This window comes from Ochotona princeps, chromosome 6, assembly GCF_030435755.1.
Source record: "Ochotona princeps isolate mOchPri1 chromosome 6, mOchPri1.hap1, whole genome shotgun sequence".
In the NCBI taxonomy this organism is placed as follows: Eukaryota; Metazoa; Chordata; class Mammalia; order Lagomorpha; family Ochotonidae; genus Ochotona; species Ochotona princeps.
Genome location: NC_080837.1, coordinates 18,243,772 through 18,269,992, shown reverse-complemented (window position 1 = coordinate 18,269,992; position 26,221 = coordinate 18,243,772). Strand labels below are relative to the sequence as shown.

The window sequence follows — 26,221 nt, the reverse complement described above, 5'->3', positions numbered from 1 at the left end:
ATCTTGCTTGAATTCCCACCATTTAGCAAACAATAGTTTTCACTAAATATTTGCTTTAGTTACTTTAAAGGCAGAATGCAACAAGCTCTTCAAACAGTTAATGACTGCGTGGTCCTCCATGACAGGATATACCATATTCAGAGACAGTTGTCTCATATTTCCATATGGTGTGGTTGAAAGCAGAGACCCTAAGATGTTTGAGTTCTGGGGTAAGGTGCCCAGGTAGTTTGTGAAGCTGGTATCAGCTGATTAACCAGTTAGTTACATTACCTGCCTCACCAAGAAGTTTCTACTCCTTCCAGAGAATGCTGATTCATAGCGCCATCACCAACACAGAGCTGCTGTAACTGTCCCTGTCTGCTTTTAAGCCTGTGAATCCTGTGTTCACTGCCTTCATTGCATGGAATACTTAGAGTTAGTGTTTGAGTGAACCCATGCTTTGTAACTTTGACTTACAATGTCAGTGTTCTAACTGGCTGTTTGAATAGAGAGCACACACTTTCCCCACCCATAAGGAATGTATAAGCCATACTTGGCCTTCTGAGTGGGCCAGGTGTAGATGCCAGTATAAGACCAGGCATCACAGGCTCTGTGAGGGTTTGTTTTTATGTTCCCTTTATAGATTTTGGAGGGTTTATAATGACCATAAATGGCACATATTTGCAATATGAACCATGAACAGTTTTGACATGTGAAGAAACCATTGCCATAGGCAGGGGTTTAATGAGCATCTCCTTAGCCATGACCATCTGGCTTTGTTGTCCCTCTGTCCTCTATTCATTCATCCCCAGGGAGTCACAGATCTGCTTTCTGTCATGGTGCTTTGCTTTATATTTTAAAGAATCATTCTAAAAGGAACATATACGGGGGTACTTCAGAAAGTCTGGAAAAGTATAAAATGAATTTATTTTGGTGCAAAAAAATTTTGGAATCCTTGTGTAGGTTTTTCATATGACAGATTTCCAGGAACTCTCTGCAAAACTCTTGTAGTCACTCTGTGTGTGTGTGTGTGTGTGTATGTGTGTGTGTGTATGTGTATACACATACATATATTCCTTTTCACTTGATCTGAGCCAAAAGGCCAAGAAATGATACATATATTCCTTTTCTACAGCTTAGCCTTGGGAAAGGAAAAAGTTCAATTACTGTGTCTTTGGGAATTTAGTTTTCTGAATTAAGAGGTGACAGTAACATCCTAGGAACTGAGCCCACTCCTGCATCCCATTGCCATTGGCAATCCTTGGTGAGCCTTTTTCCTGAGTCAGAGTTTGATGCTCCTGAGCAGATTGGCAGTAGGAGGTAGGAGGATGTTGTTGACTTTCTGGAAATCATTGGCAGGAATGTTTTTAGTGCCTTTAGTATCTGGGGTTTTATGAGGTTACAGTGTGGTTGGCATAGAGGTGGTAAATTGCTGGACAAGGTGTTTCCGTGTCACTGGAGCCTTGGAGTGTGGGTGGTCCTAGCACTGCCACTAAAGGTGGTAGCACTGTGGGTACATGGAGGCCATGTTCTCCACAGAGAAAATGAGCCAGTGTTTGGGTTGTTGTGAAATGGAGCAAATTGTGCACTGGAACAGTCGTAGATATGTGGGGGGAGGGGGCGTGGTGCTGAATCTCAGCTTGACCTCCAGTCCAAATGCTAGCCTGACCTGGTTGCAGTAATGTTTTATGGTGAGTTATTCAGCCCTGCAAAATACTTCAGCCCTCACCTCTGCCCAGCCATTGTAACAAAAGGGCATGGGTGGAACATGCAGATTTTCCTCTGCCCCAACAACCCGTACAGTTCAGGCCCAGCCAGAAGATCACATGCCGCGTGCCAGGCAGTCTCTAGACAGCAAGGTGCCCTGCCCTAAGGGGTGTGGACACTGTGAGATTTCCCCACCACTTCCCAGCAGGCAGCCCCAGAGGTCACCTTGCCTCCAGTAGGTGGAGCTGAGGTCCTTCTCTCCACGGCTTGAAGGAAGGCCAGTAGTTGTCAGGCCAGAGGGTAAGCAGCGCTGCTAATGACCAGTCTGGTTTTCTGATGTGCTGACTTTGCCCAAATCTAGTTCCATCAGGCGGGAACTCCTAGTCTGAAAGGTGGGTGGTGGTGGTGTGTGTGTGTCCGTCCAGCACCTGGCAAGGTGTGTGTGTGTGTCCAGCACCTGGGAAGGTCCTTCTGTACTTAACACATGCCCATGTGCCTGCAGCCCAGCACTAGGAAGCCCCAGGCCTGTCACATGTGGACACCTGGACCTCAGGGTTGCACAAGTGGGAGGCTGAGAAGCCCCCATAGCATCTACAGAGAGAAGAGGTGGGAAGAGCAGAGGGGCCCAAGGTCTGTTGGCCAGTTCATGTTAGCTTCATTTCCCTGGTGCCCTTTGCTTCCCTCCTGCCCTGCTTCTCCCACACGGGGTCTCCCAGTCCTCATCCCCCATGGCCTACGCCTTTCTTCCAGGTTTCTTACTGTGTGGAAGTCCTCCAGGCTAACCTCTCCCAAGGGGTATCTGGAAGGACCAGGTTGGCACTTCATATCCACACGGTCAGATGTGGTGGCCAGTAGCCCCTTGTGGCTCTCCAGCACTTGGAATGTGGGAAGGGGTAAAACTGAAACTCTACTTGTTTTGTTTTCACAAATTTAAATTTCAAAGCTGATAATTGACTCAGTTATTTAGACAATTTCAAGTGTTTGGAACAGCTTTGGGTTGCAAAGCTGCTTTTTCAACTGTAAGTTTTTTGAAATCTAAATCCAGATCAAATATTTATAAGGAAACTTCAGCATCTGAATCAAGACATGTCAACTGTAAAATACACACCAGATTTCAGAGATTTACTTCGGAAAATCCAAAGTGCCACACATTAAAATCCTAGTTACATGTTGAAATTACAGTATTTCACATCCTAATCAGTTACATAAAATATATTAAAATGACATCACAGGTTTATCTGTTTTTGACTACTAGAAAGTTGATAATTTCCCATATGTCTTGCATTATAATTTAGTACTCTTACCTTGGCCTGTGTGCTCTAAACTGTCTATTGAGCGATTGTTGGAGGAGGTCATGGCTAAGCTGAGGCCAGATTGATGAACTTGAGGGAATTAGAAGACTTCAGGGAGAGAAGGGTGATGCTCACTGCCTTCTCCAGCAGGGGCTCCCCTGACTCCAACATCTTGGATGGGAGCAAGCCCAAGGACTGCGAGTTTCAGAGGAACTTTGTCTTATTCCATGCCTGTCCTCCTCCCCACAAGGGAAGGATGCCAAGAAGGGAGAACCAAACAATCCTCGAGTTCTAACCCACCACATCTTCAGAAGCTGGAGAGTGTCCCAAAGCTGGGTTGGCTGCTCCATCACCTACTGGGGCAGAATTGCCCTTGAGTCCTTCATCTGCCTCAGTCCTGGGATAATTAGAAGGTGAGACTTGGAGGCTTTTCTAGACAACCATGGTGCTGATTTACCACCTATCAGACTGCCTCAGGTCACTAAGCAGGCATAAAGTCTGGATTTGAGAAGAAATAGAGATCAGTAGATGCCAAAAGGATCCAAAATCAGTGAACAGGTGACCCAGAGAGACCACCCACCTGCAAGCACAGCACTGAACCTGTTAGGAGGGAAAAGAGACATGGGACCTGTTCCCTGCATTTCCACCGCCTTGGGTAGGAACATTTCCCTCTCTTCCATCCATCATTCAAATCTGACTTACTCTTCAAGCCCCAGCTCAGATACCCTCCCTCAGCCTTTTCCCTGATAACTCTAGACTTCACGGCTCCACCAACTAACCAGCTGTGTGACCCGGGGCTACACGCGCCAGAGGCTTCCACACCCAGTACAGCAAGCCAGGCAGTCGGTCTGTGCTTTTTTAATGAGAGTCAGTTTCTAAGACCTAGATACAAGTGATGTGACATGATCATTTGTGCTCATTAGTTACCTACCACCATTTGCAAATTTACTCTCTCCTCCAAAACAGTCTGATGTGAAAAACATTTTATTTATCATTTTGCAAATTTACAGTTTACGTCTTGATTACAATCATTCTAACAATAAATACAGACATACTGAACAGACCCATCGGCAGAGGACCCGAAAGATGGTAAGGGCCCATCAGGAGGCTGTGAGAGGGAACAGAGTGTAAGGTCTGATGCTAACAGAGTCAGTGCAGCAAATCCTAGAAATGGGCACTAAAGACCCAGACTCAGCTGTGTATTTCTTCTACCAGGGGATACTGAAGGAAGAAAGAGGCTCAAGAGCCCTAAGAGGTGAAAGAAAGACCAGCAAAGCCAGGCCTTCCCTGCGACCCTCACCCCAGCCTGTGCCTTGCTTTTGCTGTGTCTCCACCTGCCATATGCCCAGCACAGCACTCACCCAGCCAGGAAAGCTGAGAGCCTGGCCTATGCTGGCAGAGAAGAGGGAACAGGAAATAGCACTGCTTCTAACCTCCCTGTAAATTTTTCTCTCTCTCTCTCTCTCTCTCTGAACAGCCCCATGCCAGGTACAGAGATAATTTCTCTGTTGTTTCAGCAGCCACACCTGCAGAGAGATCTCTGAAATGGATTGGTCATGCGGGCTGAGGCAGAACTCACCCTGTTTATATGGTTTGGTCCTGCTGCATGTCCCTGCTCTGATCGGATGACACATCAGGCATGCTAATGGCAAGGCCCAGGCACCACCCCAGGCTCCAAGACTGCCTCGGAGGTCACAGGGATGGTCATGGTTACGAAAAGGTGTATGGCAGTGGTGAGGGAGTAGAGTTTTTAAAAGTCAGAGGAAGCTGTGCAAAGCAACTGTGCTTCAAGAGGACATTCCAAGCTATCGAAAGGAGGCATGAACCAGCGTTCTCTGGAAACAGCAAGGAGGTAGCAGTAAGGGCTTGGTGACTGTCCTCCCCTGCTGTGGAACTAACTGTCCTCCCCTGGGACACCACATCTGTGGCAGGACAACCAGGAAGGAGTTACATCTTCTTGGAAACTGACTCAGGGAGGAATGTGAGAATCTTAGTAATACTCCATTATCCTTGGCTCCTAAACACCAACAGCAGTGCCGGCCCCTGTGTAGACAACTTTCTACCTTTATAGCTTGAAAACATAGTTTACTACAAGTTGATATCCTCTAAGTGGGAAATAGATTAGGCCACACTGGTAGAAAGAGACTCAAGTGAGATTTGGGTAAGAGATGGAACTCTGTAATCATTTTGCTTCTATTTTTCAAAAGCACAGTGGGCCACCTCAGAACTCCAGATCTGCTGTAGGAATGGTCTAATTATTTATAACAAAAATCATTACAGTACAAAACCTAACAGGAGGTTAGGTTTAGATTCAGTATTCTACCCATGTATTGTAACTTGATGAACAACTGTGCATCCAAGTTCAGACTCCAGTGTGACAGTCTCCCACACCATCCTTGCCTTCTCCATTCCCCCTCTACCTCCTTGTCTCTCTGCCTCTCTTATCTCCCACCAAGAAACCAAACCAAACCAAAACAACAACAAAACCTTTTTCTCTAATATGCATTCATTATTTACAACCCAGAGAGCAGGACTGTGAAAAATACCCTTAATGTATTACAATCTCTTGTTTTCTTTTCCTTGTCAAGATTTTTCCAGTTAACACAACTATTCCCCTACAGTTGTGAGGTCAGACTGAAGGCTTTGTCACAGAAGTAAATCAAACGGCAGCAGCTCTCCCCCACTGAGGAGAGAAACTGGGTTTCCGAAGCAACATACAAGCAGAAAGTACATACTGTAGTCTGAAAACTTGGAGAATAAACATAATTTCCAAGGCACTTGTGAACACACTCACCTGAAGCCATGGGTAGAAGTGTTTTCCAGTGAGTAAACAGCCCGCCAGCGGGCAGCTTGGGTTTGTGACCCAGAATCCAGACCCCTGACCCGTCTCACACAGGCACAGCAGGCAACCCAGAGTTCCTGCCTCCTGGTTCTTGGAGTTCATCCCACCCATGAGTTCCACTACTCTAGTGGTGGCGCCAGAGCCTTAAGGGAGCCCGAGGTCCCCCAGGCATCTGGGTGTTTGCAGGTGGAGCTTCAGAGAACACCTGGAGGTATTTCAAGTGTCCTGAGAGCCAGCTGTGTGTGCAAGGTCCTTCCTTAGACACCTGAGAGGGCCTTGAATTTCAGGCTTGGGCCTCCGTCTCCATCTTGGCAGCTGGTTTGTAGATGACCCCCTTGTTGTCACCTTTTGCGCTACGGGAACAATAAGAACACACAGTCTCATTAGTGGCTGAGGATAGAGTGAGCTGGGAGAGCAGGCTGATCCAACTATGCAGTGAGAGAAGCCATACAAACCATACTCCTGTCTCGAGGCCTATCCCCAGTTCTGCTGACCATGGGAGGGGATGCCCCCAAACCAAGCATCAACCCAAACAGAGCATGTTAACCTGCCATGTGTCTTTTCAGCCCCTGACCTGTGTCTAGAAGACAGCTTCATTATTATTCCCTACTTTAAACCCTTGATTCCATAACTTCCAGCAACCCATTTGTTTTTTCACACCTGGGAAGATTGAGTTTTAGAAAGATCTGAGAGAACTGAGCACAGAACCATAGGTGACAGCATTACTAGCTAATGTCAATCAGAGATCAGATTTTCCTTTAAAATTTTTTTTTTTAGAAAGAGCATTTATAAAAGACAAGATGTAATCTTAGTGAGGAGGCAGGTGTTGGCGCAGCAGTTAAGACACCCACAGCCCATATCAGAGTGTGTGGGTTCAAGTCTCAGTTCTACTTCTAGTTCCAGCTTCCTGATAATGTGCACCCTGGGTCATGAATAGTTGGGTCCCTACCAGTCACATAAGAGAACCACATTGAGTTCCAGGCTCCCTGTTTATTGAACCAGCAGGTTGAGAATCTTTTTTTCTTTCTCTTAAAAAAATGTTTTAGAAGCTGCAAATTAAGATCTTTGTCTGATACCACAGAGTTAATTAGCAGTGGCAGCAGGGCTGGCAGGCAGACTTCTAAACCTAAGCACAGTGACCCTTGAATGACCAGTGTCTCATTCAAAGGAAGCCAGAGGCACTTGGTGTTTCAGGAACAATCCTCCTAGGATAAGTGATGGTTCAGGTGACAGGGGCCCTTCCTTCTGCCAACTGCGTTCTCAGACCTAGGAATCATGGACAGTTGAGCCACCCATCCCCATTCTGAATCCAAACAACTCACCTCTTTTTCCTTCTGCAAAACCAAATGGACACTGCTAGGACAATGCAGATGCCAATAACGCCGGCCAGGGCCACGGAAAGGATGATGCCTGGTGAAGAGGCAGTGGGCACACATTACATCCCTCCCTCCCTTCCCTCTCATGCCATGGCACACGGGTATGAAATCACGTCCCCAACTGCAGAATCGTTCTCAGAAAGGTATAATCTTCCCCATCCCTGTACTCAGATTCTGGTCTTTGGCTGGAGTACTGAGAGGAGGCCATTTGCAAATCCTAGTGGTTGTCCAGTAGGGGTTTTCAAACTTGCACAAAGATCATGCGAAGAGCTTGTTCAAAATATAGATTTCTTTTCAGCCCAACTCTCAGAGACCCAATTCAGTCTGTTTGGCTTAGGTCCCAGGAATCGGCATTTGACCAAACATCTCCAGCTGATGATGTTTGTGCATATGGTACATGGAACCACATTTTGAGAAACCCTGGGCTGCAGGTAAGAATTCATTCTGTCTTTGCCTGACTTGAAGGCCCACTGGAATGTCTGTCAGTTTCACCCCCAGCTTTCCATCGCAGAGTCTTAAGCAGTCCCCAACAACCCAGTTCATTGCCAAGAATACATGGCCGTTCACCTGACCTCCACACTGGGCCCAGGTGTGTTCTCAGCCAGTAGCCTCTCACCATGACCAACAGAAGTCTGAGGAAGGCTCTTTGATTGTACACATGCAGTTGATTAGGTCTTTCATTGGAGGAGCTTTTGATTGGCAGTTCATCTTTGAATTAGACAGCAACCTGAGGATAAGACCCATAGCAAGGAGGGGACCAGGAGCCATAGCAACAGCATGGAGAAGCAAAGAAAGTGGGCCAGAAGCATCACAGGCCCAAATCACACCGAGAATCTCAATCACCCTGCTGCAGCATGCATCGCCAGCATTGGCCACATACCCACACTCAGTGCTGTGCCGGGAAGGAGTTGCACTTGAAGGGGGAGGGAGGAAAAGATTGTAAGTTAATCTTTTGCCAATTAACAGTGCTACATTGACTGCTATGTTGCATGAAGCTCTTGGTGACACAGGCTTATGTTTCTAGGGGTGCTTGCTCTTGACTCAGGTCACTGCCCAGTGGAGAAGAGTTGGGCATACATCTAGGGCATTCATCCTGTGGTCCCTCTGTCCCATTCTCCTTCATCACAGCAGTCCCTTTGTAGTCAAAACTTCAGTTTCTAATACAGCGAGGCCAGGAGAGGGAGTTTAAGAAGCAGAATCCATCTGGCAGGCTACTGTCTACTTCTCTGGCACCTGCCCCTCTTCCTCAGCTAGGAACCCACTGCCAGACTTCTCCCCGAACCATCGGTCATCATGATTTGCTCCGAGTTTTGCTTTAGTCCTACTGGACCCACTTGTCCACCATACCCTTCTCTGATACATGGAATCAGAGGATGATGGCTTCTTCCACCAAATTGCTGTTGGGGCTGAATGGGGTGAGTTAGGAGTCCTCGGTGGGGCTGATCTGGTGTGCTGCCATCCAAGGTGAAATCTCCATTCTCTTCCGCATACTCCCAGTCAGGTCTTCCATCTGGGACTCTGAGTTTACACATGTCCTCTTAGCTGGTGTTTTTCTGACCTCAGTAGAAACTTCTAGTTTTCTGTGTATGTGTATATGGCAAGAGTTCTTTTATTCTAACTCATACCAGAAGGCAGAGTGTGCTGGTGGTGACCACCCAGCCATACACATAGGTGAGCCTGTGTCCATAGAGCCTATTGTAGCAGTTGAGACCCTGGCAGAGTCCTGGCCAAGTGTGAGGGCACCAGTTGAGGGCCAGCAACTAACTCCCCTTGGGACACTCAATAGACTGCAGAACCAGAGCATATTCTGCTCAGCCTGGGTGATTCTTCAGCAGTGATCTTTGCTTCCTGTTCCCCTCTGCAGTCTCACACTGGGCCTGCAAAGCCTTCCCAGCCCAGGCCCGGCATCCCCAGGTGACGCTTCACCTTCCATAGCTACCAGGATGCGCCTGATAGCCATGGAAAAGAGCTATCCCAGAGACAGAGTGGCTTGTTCTCTTGGCCTACCAAGTGGAGAGAGGGTGACTCCTGGATTCCCTGCTCCTGGCCTCTTCTTGTAACCCAAACACAAAGACCGGTCTGTGGCTCAGGGACCCCAAGTCTCCATCTGGCAAGAACTCTGTGCCTGTGTGGCCTGTGGCCACTGCACAGCATAACTGCATGTTTGGGTGTGTTGTATTTTTTTTCTGAAGGTGCTCAGAGACCTTGCTTGGTCCTTGGAATGTTAAAATGGCTAACATAAGAAACCTGGTTGTGGTTTCTTCCCTAAGCCCTTTGATGTACCACTCTTTAGCCCCTTTGGCTAGTGGGGCCTGACTGGGTCCCACCTTGTACACTAGTGTGCTTGACCACTCGGTTGAACCAGCCAAACTGGGTGGTTCCCTGAGTCACCTCTTTTGCAGTAACCCAAACATCCTGACAGCCGCTGAGGCCCCCAGACAACTGAGGAGCCCCAACTTATGGCTGAGGGACTGCCCCTGTCACGCCAGGGAAACTGAACTAAGTCCACAGAGTGAGGTAGCCAGAATGGAAGATACACTACCATCTGATTCCTTTTATTTACAAATAGAAACAAAGCCAACAACTACAGTGTGTGCATTCTACTTGGGGGGAAAAACCCTCTGATAATGAGCTGTCTTAGCTGTGTGAGGGTCCTTGCTTTTAAGGTTTTATAAAACTACCCACTTGTGCTGCGCAGTAGATTGGCCATTGGTGAAGACCCACCCCCTTGACCATACACTCTCATCTAAATGCGCCTAGGCTCTGGGTTTGACGGCGGGCAGGTATATGGCATGTGGAACAAGCCTACTAAAGACGTGATCCTAGAAATGTTCTGGCTTCCTGTTGTCCCTCCGGTTCTCTGTGCCCTACTGTGTTGAAATAACCTGATGGTTCGGATTGAGGGGACTCTTGCTTTACCTCTCATCACCATCTGGCCCTAGAGTGGGTGCCACTGGCTAGGAAGAGGTCAACCCAAGGCAACTGAGCCTTGGTCCCCAGGACTTCCATCCTGCCCCTCTCCTCAGCCAGCATCTGGCTTCCTGGGTAGCCTGACTTGGTGTCTGGGTGGCATCTCCCACAGGGAAGTCCACTGTGAGGATACAGTTTTTCTACCCTTTCAGCTTCTGTCACATCCTGCAGTGGGGTGGGGATGAGGTATCTAGCAGCCTGGCTGTTTCCGCCTTTATGAGGTCAGTGTTACTGTTGCAGGGGTAACTGTCATCACACTAAATCTTCACACCAGAATAAGGAGCAGGGTATGTGATGCACAAGTCTATACTCCTAGGAAATGAGTAGGGGGGAGAGGGGGAGGGAAGCTCATTCCTGGGCTTGGAGTGTTGCTGGACAGCCCCTGGGGTGGTGGTTCTCAAGCAGGCCAATGTCTGGAGACAGTTTTGGGGTGCCACATGGAGAGATGCTGCTGACATCTGGTTAGTACAGACCAAGGAAGCCCTCTGCTATGACACACAGCACAGGCCCTTGCAGCTGCTTGAGGACTGTAAGCCTTGTAAGGACACAAACCCAGCCTTGCACTCCTTTCCTAAGCCTGGTCTGAGAGAGCAGCAGAGGGTCAAGTTGGAGAATTCAGTCCCAGTTATCCCAAAATTATCCTCATCCAAAGTCCAGGCACACTCTCTCCTCAAGGATTTCCTTCACTTTACTTTTCCCTTGACAGAATTTTCTGACTCCACTATTCTCATTAACTTCCAGGAGAGACAGACAAAATAATCCTAAATAAACCAGACCCTGACTGTAAATATGCTTTTAGGTCTACAAATAACTGAGTCTAAACTGCTCCAGATTCACACCGACAGTTTCACAATCTCAAGCCTGATGCTCCGTGTTAACAGTCCAAGACCCACTCCTAGTTGGGTGCTAGAGGCCCTCGGGAATGCAGTTGTCCTGGGCAGATGAGGCTTGGTGCATCACTCCTCTGGGGCTGCCTCCTCATCCTTCCTCAGGAAGCAACTCTGTTTGCTGCTCTTTGGGAGGTAAAAGAGAGGGAAGGATTCTGGCCACGTTTCTATAATCAGCCTCCGAATGAAGAAGTTTACCTTGCTTTTGCCTCTCAAGAGCCGAGCCCAGCCACTCAGAGCAAGCCATGCAGAAAAGGGACAGCAGCCAAGTTGCATTTGGGTCTTAATCTTGAGGCCCCCTTGCATTCCACCAGCGAGCCTGGGACAATCTACAAAGCGCTGTGCTTGGAACCTGCCTGCACTGCATGCTACAAGCCATTCTAAGATGCTGGCTAACTATTCCCCAAGCCACAGTCCATCATTACAAGTGCAGAGTTACTTTTGCTTGTCACACTCAAGCTTCTGCTCAGTTTCTTCTGATCCTCTGTAACTGCCCTCACACCCTGTAATGTAAAGTCATGACGGGGCAGTTGTTAGCATCCACTAAGCATTATAACCTGTGAGCCCAGCAAGAATATCAGCTCTCGGGGCCCGGTGGCGTGGCCTAGCAGCTTAAGTCCTCGCCTTGGACGCTGCAGGATCCCATACGGGCGCCGGTTCTAATCCCGGCAGCTCCACTTCCCATCCAGCTCCCTGCTTGTGGCCTGGGAGGGCAGTCGAGGACGGCCCAAAGCTTTGGGACCCTGCACCCACGTGGGAGACCTGGAAGAGGTTCCTGGTTCCCGGCTTAGGATCGGCGCGCACCGGCCCGTTGCGGCTCACTTGGGGAGTGAAACATCGGATGGAAGATCTTCCTCTCTGTCTCTCCTCCTCTCTGTATATCCGGCTTTCCAATAATAATAAATCTTTAAAAAAAAATATCAGCTACCCTGGGGTTTCATAGCTGAGAAAACCAAGGCTGCAGAAGGGACGTGATTTGTCCACATCACCCAACCAAGGAGAGAGAGAGAGAGTGAGAGTGCTGAAGCCTTGGACCTCATCCTGCTCCCAAGGACAGACCAAGACCAGCTCAAAGGATCCTGCTGCTGCATTGCAGCAAAAGTCCTGGTGTCTGGGGTAAAATCCCTGCTCACCAAGCTTTATGCTTTGTGAATGCTGGTTTTAAGACTGGAAGCAGCTGGAGAGTTCTACCTTTCCTAGAATACCACGTGCTCAGAAGAATGGGAAAGGAGAATGCTATGGCCAAAATGGCCCAGAAGGGGTAAGTCTACACATTCCAGTGTCTTCCTCAAGGTTGGCTGTCTTTGTCATGTAGATTCTCAAGTCCCTGTGGAAAGGCCATTGCTCACAGATCTCTTCACAGCCAGGGACTGTGGCAAAGGGAGAAATGATGTCAAATGTCAGCATCTGGACAGGGGTCTGTGAAAAACCAATCTGCAGGCAATTCTCTGCGAAGGAAGAGAAGGGCCTAATTCTGTTCCCTTCTGCTCAGAAAGGCAGGCTGCTAATGCACAGTGTGTGTGTAACAAGTATGGTAAGTGAGAGTTCTGATCTCACACAGCAAGAAGGGAACTAAGAACCCAGGTGAAATGAGGGATGGCTTCTCCCGTCTGTAAACATGAATACCTGGCTCACTGGGGTCCCAGAGTGATGATGTAAAGAGGTGAAGGGGTGAACTTCCAGGAATCTGCCCTGCTTCTGACCATGCAAGCTTAGCCCAGCGAGAATAGCTCAAGAATCTACAGTGAGAGGGGCTGACACTATAGCATAGTGGGTAAAGCCACTCCCTCCAATGCTGGCATCCTTTATAGGCGCCAGGTTTGTGTCTCAGTTGGTCCACTTCCAGTCCTGCTCCCTGCTGGTGGTCTGGAAACCGCAGCATAAGATGGTCCAAGTGTTTGGGTCCCTGCTACCCACATGGGAGATCTGGAAGAAGCTCCTGGCTGGGTAACTTGGGCCTGGCCTAACTCTCTCATGATTTTTCTCTCTCTGTATCTTGGCGTTTCAAATAAATAAGTAATTTTTTTAAAAATACAGTAAAAAAACCTACAATGACAAAGTGAGCTCAGAGATTGGAAGAAGGCTGTAGAACCCAAGAGTATATATATCCCTATACCTTTCCTTGGCCCCCACTTCCAGGGGCATTTGACAAAAGTACTGAGCAAGTGGAAATGCTTCAAGTTTGGGCAGTTTGGTTACAAAAAGGGACAAGTGGACCCTCACAGTGTTAGGAAAAAACTGAACTACTATACTTTGTTCAGTCTGGACTGGATTGCTGAGCCTATGCAGGAGGCTCCCAGGGAATCAGACAAAAGAGCAGCAAGCAGGCTACTCTCCTGCCTGGTTGACCCTGCCGCAGGAGACCTCCAGCTGCTGATGGCCACACACTTGGGGTTTGCCCACTGTCTTGCATCCTGCAAGGGGCATCCTTGGATGTTGCTGGTGTATGAATCACCAGGCCGGGCCTGGGATGGAGTTGAGAAATCAGAAGTCTGATCTCACAAGCCGGGTCTTGTTGAGGGTCTTAGGAGAAGGGATCAGTCTCCGGAGCCAAGAAGTCCCTGAGAACATCCTTGCTCCCTGCTCTATGGAAGACACACTTAACACAGGTAGCCAGAGGGCCCAGCTCGGGCTTCTCTGCAAGACCCAGAGAAGTAGAGGATGGTCAGGGGAGTCCCCAGTAAGCCCCTACTCTAAAGCTCTTTGATGTGTACCACCCATAGTTAAGGCCAGGGTGCCCTTAATCACACACCAGTGCCAGAGACAAACTCCCTGTGAAATGTGGCAGGGCTTGGCATCCCACCCCACAGACCCTGCAACTCCTCACCTTCTTGGAAGGAGGTGCGTACCAGCCTCACATCGACATCCTTGACGGGCCGGAAGTTGTTGATCATTTCTCTAGGGGAAGGGTCGTCTGCGCGTGTGTAGTACAGAGCTGTCTGCAAAGCCAGGAGCTGAGGGGGGAAAGAGCAGAAAACACCCAGCAGGCACAGTGACATCTCCTACCTGGCCTCACCTCCCTCCAGTGGGAGAAGCCTCAGGCCCCAGCCTCTGGGTACTCAGTGAGAGACCCCCTAGAGCAGTGATAAGGGATGGGGAAGGGTAGGAGAGGAAGATGCAGGTATTTGGCTTAGTGGATTTAGTGGTCAGGATGCCCACATCCCCCATCACTGTGCCTGGGTTCATCACCCTGACTCCAGCCTCCAGCTTCCTGCTTATGTAGCGATAACTCAATCACCCAGAGCCCTGTCACCCACGTGAAAGGTCTAGGTTGAGTTTCTGGCACCGTTGCAGGCATATGGAGAGTGAATCAGTGGATTGAAACTATTTCTCTGTTCTTCAAATCCATTTTTTTAAAAGGGCATTCCCTGTCAAGGGGTTGTGCTTCAGTAACTGGGTGCTGGGCAGTGCTGGTCTGTCTTGCCTGCAGCTGTAAGCCCCTAGGGAGAACAGTGCTGTCAGCTGCAGGTTCCATCTGAAGTCTTCACTGCGTGAGAAAACCTTGGGGCAGTTGGGGGACTCCTTGGCCCCTCCTAGAGACTGGCGAACCAGAACCCAGCTCTGTAACAGAGGGCTTCCCTGGTCCCCTGGCTCCGTGGCCTTTCCACACGCTCCCTGGATGGATGATGTGATCGGTTTCCAAAATGGCTTCTGGGTTAGGCTGTGCTGTTCCCTACAGATATATTTGCTCTCCTGATTCACCCATCCCAATTCCTGTCTGCCCGCTTGCTGCCCAGAGGCTCAGAGCAAAGAGAAGGAGTAACACAGAGGGCTGCCCTGGATTCAGGAAACTGGTCTGGGGCCTGGGTTAAGGAGGGCAGCACAGGTCGTTGCTTCATTTCCCTGGGGAGCCATTATCCTCCATCAGTGCAGGCTGTGGAGCAGAGGGATGAGTGGTGACTCTGGGTCTCAACTTGCTCAGTAGCCTAGCATCCCCTCTCCCATCCTTCATGATGGGAAAGGCTTACAGAGAGGATTACTAAGGATTCTGTTCCTCAATTGGCACTGGACAATGGACTCCCTGAGGGCAGGGATGCCCACTAGCTCACTGCTGCCATCCTGGCTCCCCTTTGGTGCATGACTTCACTTCACACCATCTTGATTCCACTCTGTCTAGGAAGTGCTACCACCCAGCCCCTGGGGGCTGACCAGTCGAGGCAGCTGGACAGCTCTCCATGGCCATGGAGACACTTCCTGCTAGACTTGGCAGCTCCTCTCTGTAGCTCAGCCTGAAAATCCCTGGCAGTCTTGGGCCCCCTTGCCCAGCAGGGGGAGGTTCTGAGTAGCCACCAGGGAAACCTGAGCAAAGCACAACACCAATGATGACGACGAGGATGATAATGATGACAACGATGACCCCTTTCAGGGAGGAGACCAAGGTGCCATGAGGGCAGCAGGTGTGGCAGTTACCTGCTCCTGGGAAACATGCACAGGGTTTCGGAAAACCGTCCAGAGCACAGAGGGGTAGCAAGGCGGGGTGGTGAGAGACCCTCGGTAGCGGTAGTATTCGGCGGGCTTTTCGGGAAGCAGTTCTTCAATATTGAAGGTTGGGATGCGCACATTTTGTCCTGGAGAGATAGGTGTGTATGTTGGGGGGGTGGAGGGGATAGTGTCAGCCTCACTGCCTGTGGCAGAGCTGCCCAACCCAAGAACACACACAGCTTATATCCAGCAGCCCGACTGCCAACAGACAGCATCTGCCCCTCACACCTGCTTTTCTTAAAGCCTCAGAGGGTGGTCTGTCCTTCTTCAACAGTGAGCATCTGGGGTCACCCTTACCTTTGTACTTGATGTATGGCAGGAAGCTGAAGATTCTGTCGTAGTAGGGATTGAAGGACCCTTTCTGTAACAGATTGACAGCTGCCATCAGAGGGGCTGAGCTGGGGCTCCCACAGCCAAGATCCTCCCTAAGGGTGGACCGTGATGGCTGCACAGGCTGGTGGGAGTGGGTGTCATGGTCTTGCCGTGGTACAGCCCAGGACACACTGCGGTCCTCCTAAGGCTCTGGCCACAGGCCTTGAGGGGGTGAGGATGTAGACAGCGATGTCCACTCAGCTGAGAACCACAGGGAGCACTGAGTCCACAGAAACCAAGTCAGATGGAGGTGGGGAAATGAGGCAGAAAGCAATAACATAATACCAGTGACTCACAACACATTCCCATTTTCTGGGCAGAGACTCTTTTCCAGGGTTAATATGACAAATGGAGCTTGGAAACTGGGAGTTTTACCCAGGGCTCAGACCCCCTGGTGGAGCAGCACTGGGCCTCTCCAGCAGGGAGACTGCATTCCTTAGGCAATGGGGTTGGGGCTGGAACTACTTGTTCCAGCTTTACAAAGGACACTGCTGTCCAGCCCCAAGAAGTGTTGCCTGCAGGATTCAAGAGAAAGGGCCCCATGGGGAAATCCCCCTACTTGGCAAACCACGCCCCATACGGGAGCAGCTTAGGACCATCTGGCATTCATCATCCCCACTTGAAATTTCATACAAAGTCCTTTAGCTAGCTCTTACCTCAATGAGAACAGCCAGGACAGCGAGGCCTTCTGACTTGTTGCTGGCAGTTCGGATGTCAGGGTACAGGTCGGAGTTATAGTGGACGATATGTAGCTGTGGTGTGCAAGAAGCCACAGTTAGGGGATCTCCTGCTTCGACAGGAGGCCTCCATCCCTGTCCCAGCTTCCCCCTGCTCCCTGCCTCTCAGACCCTCCCTTTGGTAGTCCCAAGTTTCGCACCCCAACCTGTGAACTTAGGATTTCACTGGGACAGGCTGTGTCTATCACTTAACTTGTTATGTCCCCAGGGTTGGATACAGTGACAGATGGGACTGAACCAGTGGATGAGTGATTTTCTACAGTAGCCATTGAAGAGCCTGAGCACATACAAGTACGTCTCTCCCTTCTGGTTTTTCCTGCTGTAGTCTGGAAGATAAGGCAGAGGGGGCCCCTGTAATTCAGCTACCACCCCCTCCCTGGGCTTGGCTTCTCTGCACTTGATCTGGGAAATAGTATGGAGTGGGGAAAGGGGGTGTAGTAGGAGAGTTGTGGCTATAACTCAGGCATGGTTGTATTTGGCACTGGACGTAGTCATCGCTCAGGTGAAGAGAATCCCATGCGGCTTTTCTAACTTCTGTCACTTGTATTTTAGCAGGCTTCAGAAGTCTTATCACTTTCATCTTTACAAAATAAAAACCTAAGCTCTGAGGACAGAAAAGATTTATAATTATTAAGAAGAGGGAAAGAGGAGTTTCCAAGAATTCCTGAATTTAAAAAGCTGAGGGGGTGGGCATTATGGTGCAGTATGGTAAGCTGCCATTTGGGATGCTCACATCTAATTACCAGAGCGCCAGCTGGAGTCCTGGTTGCCCTGTTTCCAAGTCAGCTCCCTGCTGATGTGCGTGAGAAGGCAGCAGTACTCGGGCCCCAGCCACCCATGCTGGCAACCTAGACAAGGGTTCCTGGCTCCTGGCTTAGGTCTGCTGCAGCCCTGGCTGTTGTGGATATTTGGGGAGTAAATTGGCAGATGGATGATCTCTCTGTCTCTCCCACTTTTTCCCTTCTCTGCATCTACTCCCCTCCTCACCTGGTCTTCAACAACTGTATTAGTAGATAAGCCCACCCATTACAAAACATGTGTTTTCTTGATTCTTTGCCCTTGAGACTGACACATTGAAATTGTTCTTTGCATTCATCTTTTTCGTCTCATATGCCTATAAGAAACTCAAGCATGTTCTATTGAATACAGCATGATGTTCCCATTTTAAACTTTTCAAATGATTAAAAATGATATAATTGTTTAAGTGGTCCTCTGGGAAGGGTTTCTCCAGGGCCCCTGGAGAGAGAACACAGCCTCCCACCCTGTCCATACTGTCTTGGTCTAGCAAGGCTCTAAGAGTAAAGCAGAGCTAAAACCCCCAAAATGGCCTGGTTCTTCTCTTTGTGCTTACAGCTGACTGCAAGTTTATGGTCCATCAGAGCACTTTCGTTCCTTTGTTCTCTGTAACTTTGTTCAGTGAAGCCTATTCCAGGCACAGGGGAATCCCCTGCCAAGGAGATTAACCCAGTAAGTGTCCCAAATCTTCAGTCCTGCCAAGTGTTTCAGTGACAGGCATTAGAAAGCTACCATCAATGGTATATTTATTGCTCCAGGTGAGCTTCCTTAGGTGTCCTATATATAGGATGATGGAACATAATGGGTTAAAAAAGAATCTTCTTCAATGGATGTCATTCAGAAGAATTACCACATACACGTTTAAAGGTCTGCCATAGAGAACCAGCTACTTAGGGTCACACTGAAATCTTTTCTCCACTGTCAGCCTGGTAATTCATCAGGTCCTTGGCCAGGTAATGTGATTTAACAGCGGAAATTACAATGTCTTAGAAAATGTATCAACCCTCCCAACCTATACCCCTAACTCCTGTTTTATTGCCCTTGAGGGAAATAGAAATCTCAGAATTGCAATTGGCCTGGAAGAAACTGTAGCTCTTGGGGTGCAGGGAAGGGCTTGTTCTGAAACCTGTGAAATCCCAGTGGTGTCAGAATCACACCCCCTCCACACTTGTCACCAGACCTGTAATTAGCCTGAGGCACCATGCAGCTCAGCAGTGATGAACAGAACAGTGGTCATGCTGTTATTTATCAAAAGATCCCTAGCCCTGGTCTCCTTGCATCTGATTTCCTGCTGGCATTGAACCCGCCCCCGCCCCCTCCGCCAGTTCTGTGCTCTGAGAGCTCTGAAAGGAACAGCCTGACTCTCTTTCCTGTACCAGCTAGCTGCATGCTTATAGTATAGAAGTGCTCGCCCCACCCCCTCCTGTCTGTTGACATCTAAGAGCAGCTCAGGCTGGCCCAATCCGATGCTGCACTGGCATCCCAAGACTTCTTCTCTGGGAATGTCTCTTTATAATGCCAGTCACCTTCTTCTACTGGTGGGTACCCAGTAGAAGAGTGGCCCTGGACCCGTGTCCCCAAGCACAATCCATGTCCAGGGCTATTGACAGCACAGTATGTGATGAGGGACTGTGATGTTTGGAGGTGGGGATTCAGTAGGGGAATGCTTCAGCCAGGCAAGCATGGGATCTTTACCTGCTCAGATCAGAGGTGGTGATGACTAGAAAAGGGGGCCGGTGGGCTCTCTACACCACCCTGGGAGCACCGCCTTGTCAGTCGCATTGCTTGGTTAAAGAGATAAAGACACACAGGGTAGGCCTGGTGCGATGTCCCAGTGCTTAAATCCTCGCCTTGGATGAGCCAGGATCCCATATGGGCACGGTTCATGCCCCAGCTGCTCCACTTGTCATCCAGTTCCCTGCTTGTCATGTGGGAAAGCAGCAGAGGATGGCTCAAGGGCTTAGGATTCTGCACCTGTGTGGGAGACCCAGAAGAGGCTCCTGGCTTCAGATCGACTCAGCTCTGGCCACTGGCAACTACTTGGGGAGTGAACCAGTGGACAGAAGATCTTTCTGTATTTCCTTCTGTCTGTAAAATCTGCCTTTCCAAGAAAAATGAATAAATCTTAAGAAAAAAAAGAAAGATCAGGAGAAGGAAGGGATCAGAGTGACACAGATGAGCTGCAGGATGGTGCAGGTGGCTGAGCCTTCCTGTGCCACCAGCAGGGCGTGAAAAGTACCACCCCCACCACCACTACCATGATCTGAACTGATCTGTCCAGAGGACCAGGGCACCCAGGCCAGGCAGTCCTGCCAGACTGGCTGTTCACTCACCTCAGCAGCAAACTGCTTTCCATCCACAACATGTTCAGAGCCGTAGGGGTCATCACGGTTCCCCCAGTGCAGGTGCAGCTGAGTGGCTGTGTAGCGGGACTGCAGGCCCTGGAGGTGCATGTCTGGGGGCAGGTTCAACTTCACTGTGGGGGTGGGGTGGAAAAGAGAGGCAGGCTTTAGTACCTCACTCAGCTGAGCTCTGCCAGAGATCAGTCAGAGTGGCAGGCGGCCGCAGTGAGTACAGGACCAGGGAGGAGCAGCCTGCAGCTCAGAAACGCAGCTGCTTCCCTGAGGTCAACCCCACTTCTCAGGGGGACACAGCACCTTCTTGGTTCTCTCTGGCTAATGAGGCCAAATAACTTCTCTGAATCCAGGCTTGTCTGACTAAGCCTTAATCCCCGCTACTCCACTAAACTTTGTGTCCCCTGAGTAACTCATGGGGCCCAGGGTTTACCACAGCAGCACAGCTGATGGACCGAGGGGCCACATTTTCTACTGGCAGACTCACCCAAGCCCTCAGCCCCCAGGTTATGCTGGAGACAGTGGTCCAGGCAGTCTCCCCCTCAAATGACTGACCCCAAACCCCACCCCCCAACATGGTGCCTCAGCAGAGCTCCCTTTGTGCCAGGAAACCATTGTAAGCTAAGCTCTGCCCTTGAGGTCCCCAAGGTGGCTGCCTCACCTGAGTGACCATCATTGGTCAAGTTAAACGGCTTGTCGGCAGACACATTGTAGCCCTGGAACTCGAGGGGCACCAGGCTGGCATCGTACTGCAGGGTGTCACTGTGCAGGTCTATCGGAGACTGCAGGTGGCCCCCGCAGGACGGATATTTCCTGAACCAGCTTTTCTCCCCATCAGCACCTAGGAGGAAGGATTTGAACACAAGACTTAATCAGTGTTAAAACACAACTTTTCTTTATTTTCCAATTTTGTGTTCAGTGCAATTTGCTCTTTTCTCATCTTTTCTTTTTCCTTTTTTTTTAATGTGTATTGAATTTCACCTTCTTGAAAGGCAGAGTAAAAGAGAGAGGTCTTCTATCTGCTGGTTCCCTCCCCCAAATAACTGCAAAAGCCAGGGCTGAGCTAATCTGAAGCCCAAAGCCTGGAATGTCTCCAGGTCTCCTACATGGGCAGCAGAGACCCAAACACTGGGATCATTATCTTCTGTTTCCCAAGATGCATCAGCAGGAAGCTGGATCATAAGCAGAGTAATCAAACCTTAAAACAACACTATGATATGGGACATGGTTGTCGCAAACTGTGACGTAACTCACTGCATCACAACACCCACCCCCTCCTCTTCTTCATCCCCAGAGATCTTGAATTTCAGAATTGGGTCCTATAGATCCTGTTCTTAAAATGATGAGGGGAAAGAAGGTCTTGGACAGCTCAAACCAGAGCCTGGGCCCCCTAGACGCGGCTTGACTTTGCACATCATTTGTATGTTGCAACAATACACATTCTCTATGTGAGCTGCTCACTTCAGCAATTTCGCATCTGCCTATTGAACTCTTGTTATTATTGAGCCTGGGATTGTGCTGGGTCTCAGGACCCCTGCTCACTCAGGCTGGTCTTATAGTAAGGAAGAATTTACTCCACTGGGCTGTCCTAGGTTGGAAAAACTGACCACAGCTCCAGGTAGGTTTTTCAGGCTGGTGAATCTGCAGGTATGACTTTCCCGATGGGAAACCCTTAAGGGCACTGGATCTCTATACCCATGTCTATAGTACAGAACCTGATCTGATAAATATACTTAGAGAACAGCAAATAATCCTAATCCTGAATCCCAGAGGCAAGGTCAGAATTTAAGGCAGGAAGAATGATACCGCTCTAAATTCATTATTTTTTTTAACATTTTATTATTATTATTATCATTTTATGATACAGTTCCATAGGCTCCTGGCATTTCCCTTATCCCATCCCCAATTCCCTCCCCCCACCTAGTTCCTCTATGTCATTACTAAAATATAGTTCTTCATACACAGTCATATGTCCATCATTGTGGGCATGGACAATGGCAGAGAGTCCAGCATTTTATTGTCAAGATATAGTGAACAGTTTCATTGTAAGTCCATCTTTGGAAGTAGAAATGCATACTACATTGTATCCTCACATCTGGATGTTAGTCTCCATTTCACAGCTACTGTACATCCCCTCAAATGAAAAGTCATAATACAAAATCAACAATAGAAAGAAAAATAGAAATTCACAATGCCGTGAAGTTAAATGACATGTTACTAGATATGACAGTCTCCATTACACAGCTACTATACATCCCCTTGAATGAAAAGCCACAAAACAAAATCAACATCAGGGAGAAAAAAGAAATTAACAACACCATGAATTTAAACAACATGCTACTAAATGACTAACGTGTAGCTGAAGAGATGAAAATCAAGAATCTTCTTGAAGAAAATGATGCTACTGTATGATCTATGAGTCATTGAGTGATTTAATCAGAAGAAAGTGTTTTGAAGAGCTGAAACTAACAGAAAACAGCAAAACCCTTGTGGTATAGTTTCCGCTGATTTGTGTTGGTGAAGTGTGTCTCTTCTAGACAATAGATGGGTTGTTTTTTTTTATGCTTTTAGTCTTATTTACTCTTTGACTCAAATTATCACACAGTTTTCATAGATCTATATATTTGTCAGAAAATAGTAGATAAAATTCTTCTAATTTTTTTTGCTGAAAGCATTACCAATTTGATGGTTGAAAACCGATAATTAATTTTTAAAATTTATTTATTATTTTTAATTCATTAATTACATTGTATTATGTGACACAGTTTCATAGGTACTTGGATTCTCCCCACCCCTCCCCAAACCCTCCCACCATGGTGGATTCCTCCACCTTGTTGCATAACCACAGTTCAAGTTCAGTTGAGATTCCCCCATTGCAAGCATATACCAAACATAGAGTCCAGCATCTTATTGTCCAGTCAACTTCAACGTCTTCTTAGGTATACCCTCCCTGGTCTGAAGACAGAGCCAGCAGAGTATCATCCCGATCAATTAAAAGCTCCAACATACCATCAGCAAAAATTTACATCATTATGGAATTAATTGACATAGTAATGAGTAACCAATATGTTAAAAGTAAATGCGAGTTCTTAACCACCTTCTGTGACCACCTCGTTGACATTTCAATTTTAGTTTATACATAACATAACATACATAACATAACATGTTATACATAACATCGTATCATCTTAAATTAAGGCAAACATGTGGTATTTAACCTTTTGGGATTTGTTTTTTAATCCAGTCTACTAATCTATAATGTTTGATTGAGCTTAAGCCAATTACTTTCAGGGTTAATATGTATGGATGGTACTTTGGTCCTGTCATTTTAGGAATGGGTTGTTCATTGGTTTAGTCTTCTGTTGTCATTTTACTGGGATGTTCTTCCCATTTGCCTTTGGTTTTGGTAGGTGCTATTTCTCTTCTCTGTCAAGAGAACATCTTGAAGTATCCTTTGTAGGGCAGGTTTGGAAGAGGCAAATTCTTTTAACTTTTCTTTACTGTGGAAGAATTTTATTTCATTTTCAAAGACAAAAGAAAGCTTTGCTTGGTATGTTATCCTAGGCCGACAATTTTTTTCTTTTAGAATCTGGAATATGTCACTCCATTCTCTTCTAGCCTGTAGAGTTTCCTGTGTGAGATCTCCTGTGAGTTTAATTGGCATTCCTTTATATGTCAATTGATTTTTTTCACATGCACATTTAAGGATCTTTTCCTTATGTTCAATTGAAGAGAGCTTGATAATCATGTGTCTTGGTGAAGATCGCTTTTGATCAAGCCTGTTGGGAGTTCTGTGCCCCTCCTGGGTCTTGTTTTGCAGTTCTTTCTCCAGATTAGGGAAATTTTCCTTTATTATTTCATTAAATACATTTGCAAGCTCAGCTTCTCTTTCTGCACCTTCTGGGACTCCCATAACTCTTATATTTGGCCTCTTACATAGTGTCTTTCAATTCTTAAATACTTTTTTTGGCCTGATCCAGCTCTGCTTTCAGCTTTTTGTTTGCTTTCCCCTGATGACAGGAAATATTTTCCAATTCTGAGATTTTTTTTCTTCTGCTTGTTTCATTCTATTTTGGAGACTCTCCATTGTACTTTTAATTTGCTCTACTGTGTTCTTAATTTCTGATATACCAGCCTTGATTTGCTTTATTGCTTCCTTAAATTCTTTGAACTCTTGTATGTGCTTCTCATTTTTTATCAGAAGCTTTAAAATGAGTCTTATGGATTCTGTGTGCCCCATTTTGTCGATGTCTTCCTCAGTTAACTCTGAGGTTGGCATAGGGTTTTGCTCCTTTGCAGGGGAGTTTTCAGTAATATTCATTGTGGCTTTGTCTCTTCTTTTGCTCTTGATCATTGTACTTCAGGTTAGCAGATTCTTCTCCTTGGGGCAGGTTTCTAAGCTGTGTCACCCACAGGTCTACAATGCAATTTTACTTATTGCAGTTGGTACACAACTTTTTCCTTGCGGCCACTTGTGCCACAACCTCCAGCGAGTTCCAGGTCTGGGTTCTTACGTCAGATTTCCTCCGTGGTCTCCACAGCCCAGCTCTTGTCTCACCACTCTCCACCTCCTGTGATACCGTGCTGAGTCTGCACCGTTGTCTCTGCAAGCTTTCTCCCACTTTCGGTTGGAGCAGGTCCCAGGATTAGAGAGACACCAGGTGTGCTATCTAGTTAGGTTGTTGGTGGCACTGATCTTGTCGGAACCTGTTGGACTTTAGGTCTGGGTGCCACACAGACTGATTTTGACCCGTACGATGCCACAGTTGGTATTATTTACCTGCGGGACCAGTCCAATCCACGGACCTCAGTGAGTTCTCACGAGTCAGCACATGCGCAGTTTCCTGTTGTCCCCTGCAGTCCTAAAGCTATTGCCACAGTGTACAAAATGGCGCCTGACGTACCACTACTAGAGTTCTTGATCTGCTGGCCGTCAGATCCGAGGGCTACCCAGACCTGTCTTGGGTGGAACCTGTAGAATGCCACGTTGCTGCAGTTCACTGAGTCAGAAATGAGTTCACCCCCAGATCAGTGTGTACACAGTCCTTTCTTTTGCCTTTGCCTCCTTAAGCAAAATGGTGCCCAATTCAGCTCTAGGGGGCTGACTGGACTGTGAAATCCACCCTGTTCTCGCACTGTCTGGGATCTGCTGCTCTGTCTCTGCTTCTGGTCAAATCAAATTGACCAGCAGGACGGACAGTTCTTTGACTGGGTTCACCTCCCAAGCTCCCAGTGAAAGTCCCCTTCCCACCTGGTTGCTGGTGGAGTTCTGACTGCTGGTGGAGTTCAGATCGCTGTTAGCTGAATGCTGCTGGAGTATCAGTCACTGCAACACCATACTGTTGTGTCCACTGCTTTCTTGTGTGTGTCAGTCTCCAGGTACCCCTTTGCTGTTGTTCTGTCCTTTCCTATTTCCTGCAATATGTCCTTTCTGCTTCATCCTGATTAAATGTTTTTCCGTCCGTTTAAACGTGTCCTTACCCTATTCCGCCATCTTGATTCTCTCTAAATTCATTATTGTAGTATCATTGACAAAATTTCAGGAGGGACAGACCCAAACGCTCAAGTCCCCCCAAGGCTCAAGGTTCTCACCCAGCTACCAGACTACAGTCCCTCCTGTGTAAATAAAAATAAACATCCCATGTTCGGGTAAACTCTCCAACTCCCACCAAAGTCCTTAAAGAATGTAAATCCATGTTTAAAAGATTATCTCCCCTGGTAACTAAAAAGATTTCCAGGCTGAGTTTTCTCCAAGAAAAGCAAGTACTGGCATGCCTTGGCTCATTGGAGGAGAAGCCATGGGGCCCCAGAGCTCTGCCAGGGTCCTGTGCACCAGGGTATGGGCACCAGGAACGCCATGCCTGGGGAGCACTCCACTAACCATAGTGCCACTGCATGAGTGTGTGAACGTGATCCTGGCCCCTGTACCTCCTGACGTGGGGTAGGAGAGCTTCATTGGAGGACTGGGGAAAATCAGGTGCTACTTGCAATATCCGTTCAGTAACAGTGCTAGGGAAGGCTGGGTTCCAAGCTCAGTTCTAGCCAGTAACAGTCACTTTCATCACCATCATCTTTCGGGTGCTCCTGTTCTGAAATTTCAGGGCAGGGCCTGCAAGAGTCTCCCATGAGGCTGTTCATCAGACATCGGGTTCCCCACCTGTGCCCTCCAGGGTCTCCACTGAGCTCCACACTATTTTCCTTCTCAAGGTTTCATGGCCCTGGGCTCAATGCAACTAACCACACAGGGATCACCACAAGGCAAGAGAGAGACCAGAGGATGCCAGAGTAGGCCTTCCAGGGGCAAACTGAAGGAAGATGGGCACTCATTCCACTGGGGCAAACCTGAATTCTTCAGGGGTAGCAGGCAACAGTGCGAAGTCATCTCAAGGTGTCATTCTAAACCCGAGGGTTAGGAAGAGACTGTTCAG

At 48.1% G+C, this 26,221-nt stretch overlaps 2 protein-coding genes across 5 annotated transcripts in view; one reads left to right on the top strand and one right to left on the bottom strand.

Moving 5' to 3' along the window:
- The window catches only part of APH1B (aph-1 homolog B, gamma-secretase subunit), a 105,969-nt gene that overhangs the window by 44,142 nt on the left and 35,606 nt on the right, over positions 1-26,221 (top strand). The window lies entirely within an intron of this gene.
- Positions 4,441-26,221, bottom strand: part of CA12 (carbonic anhydrase 12) — a 48,573-nt gene continuing 26,792 nt past the window's right edge. Inside the window, exons 3-11 of one of the 2 annotated variants that reach the window (XM_004578349.2) lie at positions 20,455-20,634; positions 19,773-19,915; positions 16,564-16,659; positions 15,833-15,896; positions 15,464-15,621; positions 13,881-14,007; positions 8,077-8,109; positions 7,143-7,230; positions 4,441-6,173 (exon numbers count right to left, since the gene is read on the bottom strand). In XM_004578349.2, coding sequence (XP_004578406.1) covers positions 6,104-6,173; positions 7,143-7,230; positions 8,077-8,109; positions 13,881-14,007; positions 15,464-15,621; positions 15,833-15,896; positions 16,564-16,659; positions 19,773-19,915; positions 20,455-20,634 — 959 coding nt within the window. In that variant the 3' untranslated portion in view covers positions 4,441-6,103. The remainder of the gene's footprint in view (positions 6,174-7,142; positions 7,231-8,076; positions 8,110-13,880; positions 14,008-15,463; positions 15,622-15,832; positions 15,897-16,563; positions 16,660-19,772; positions 19,916-20,454; positions 20,635-26,221) is intronic. The other variant, XM_058665727.1, reaches the window with a different exon arrangement.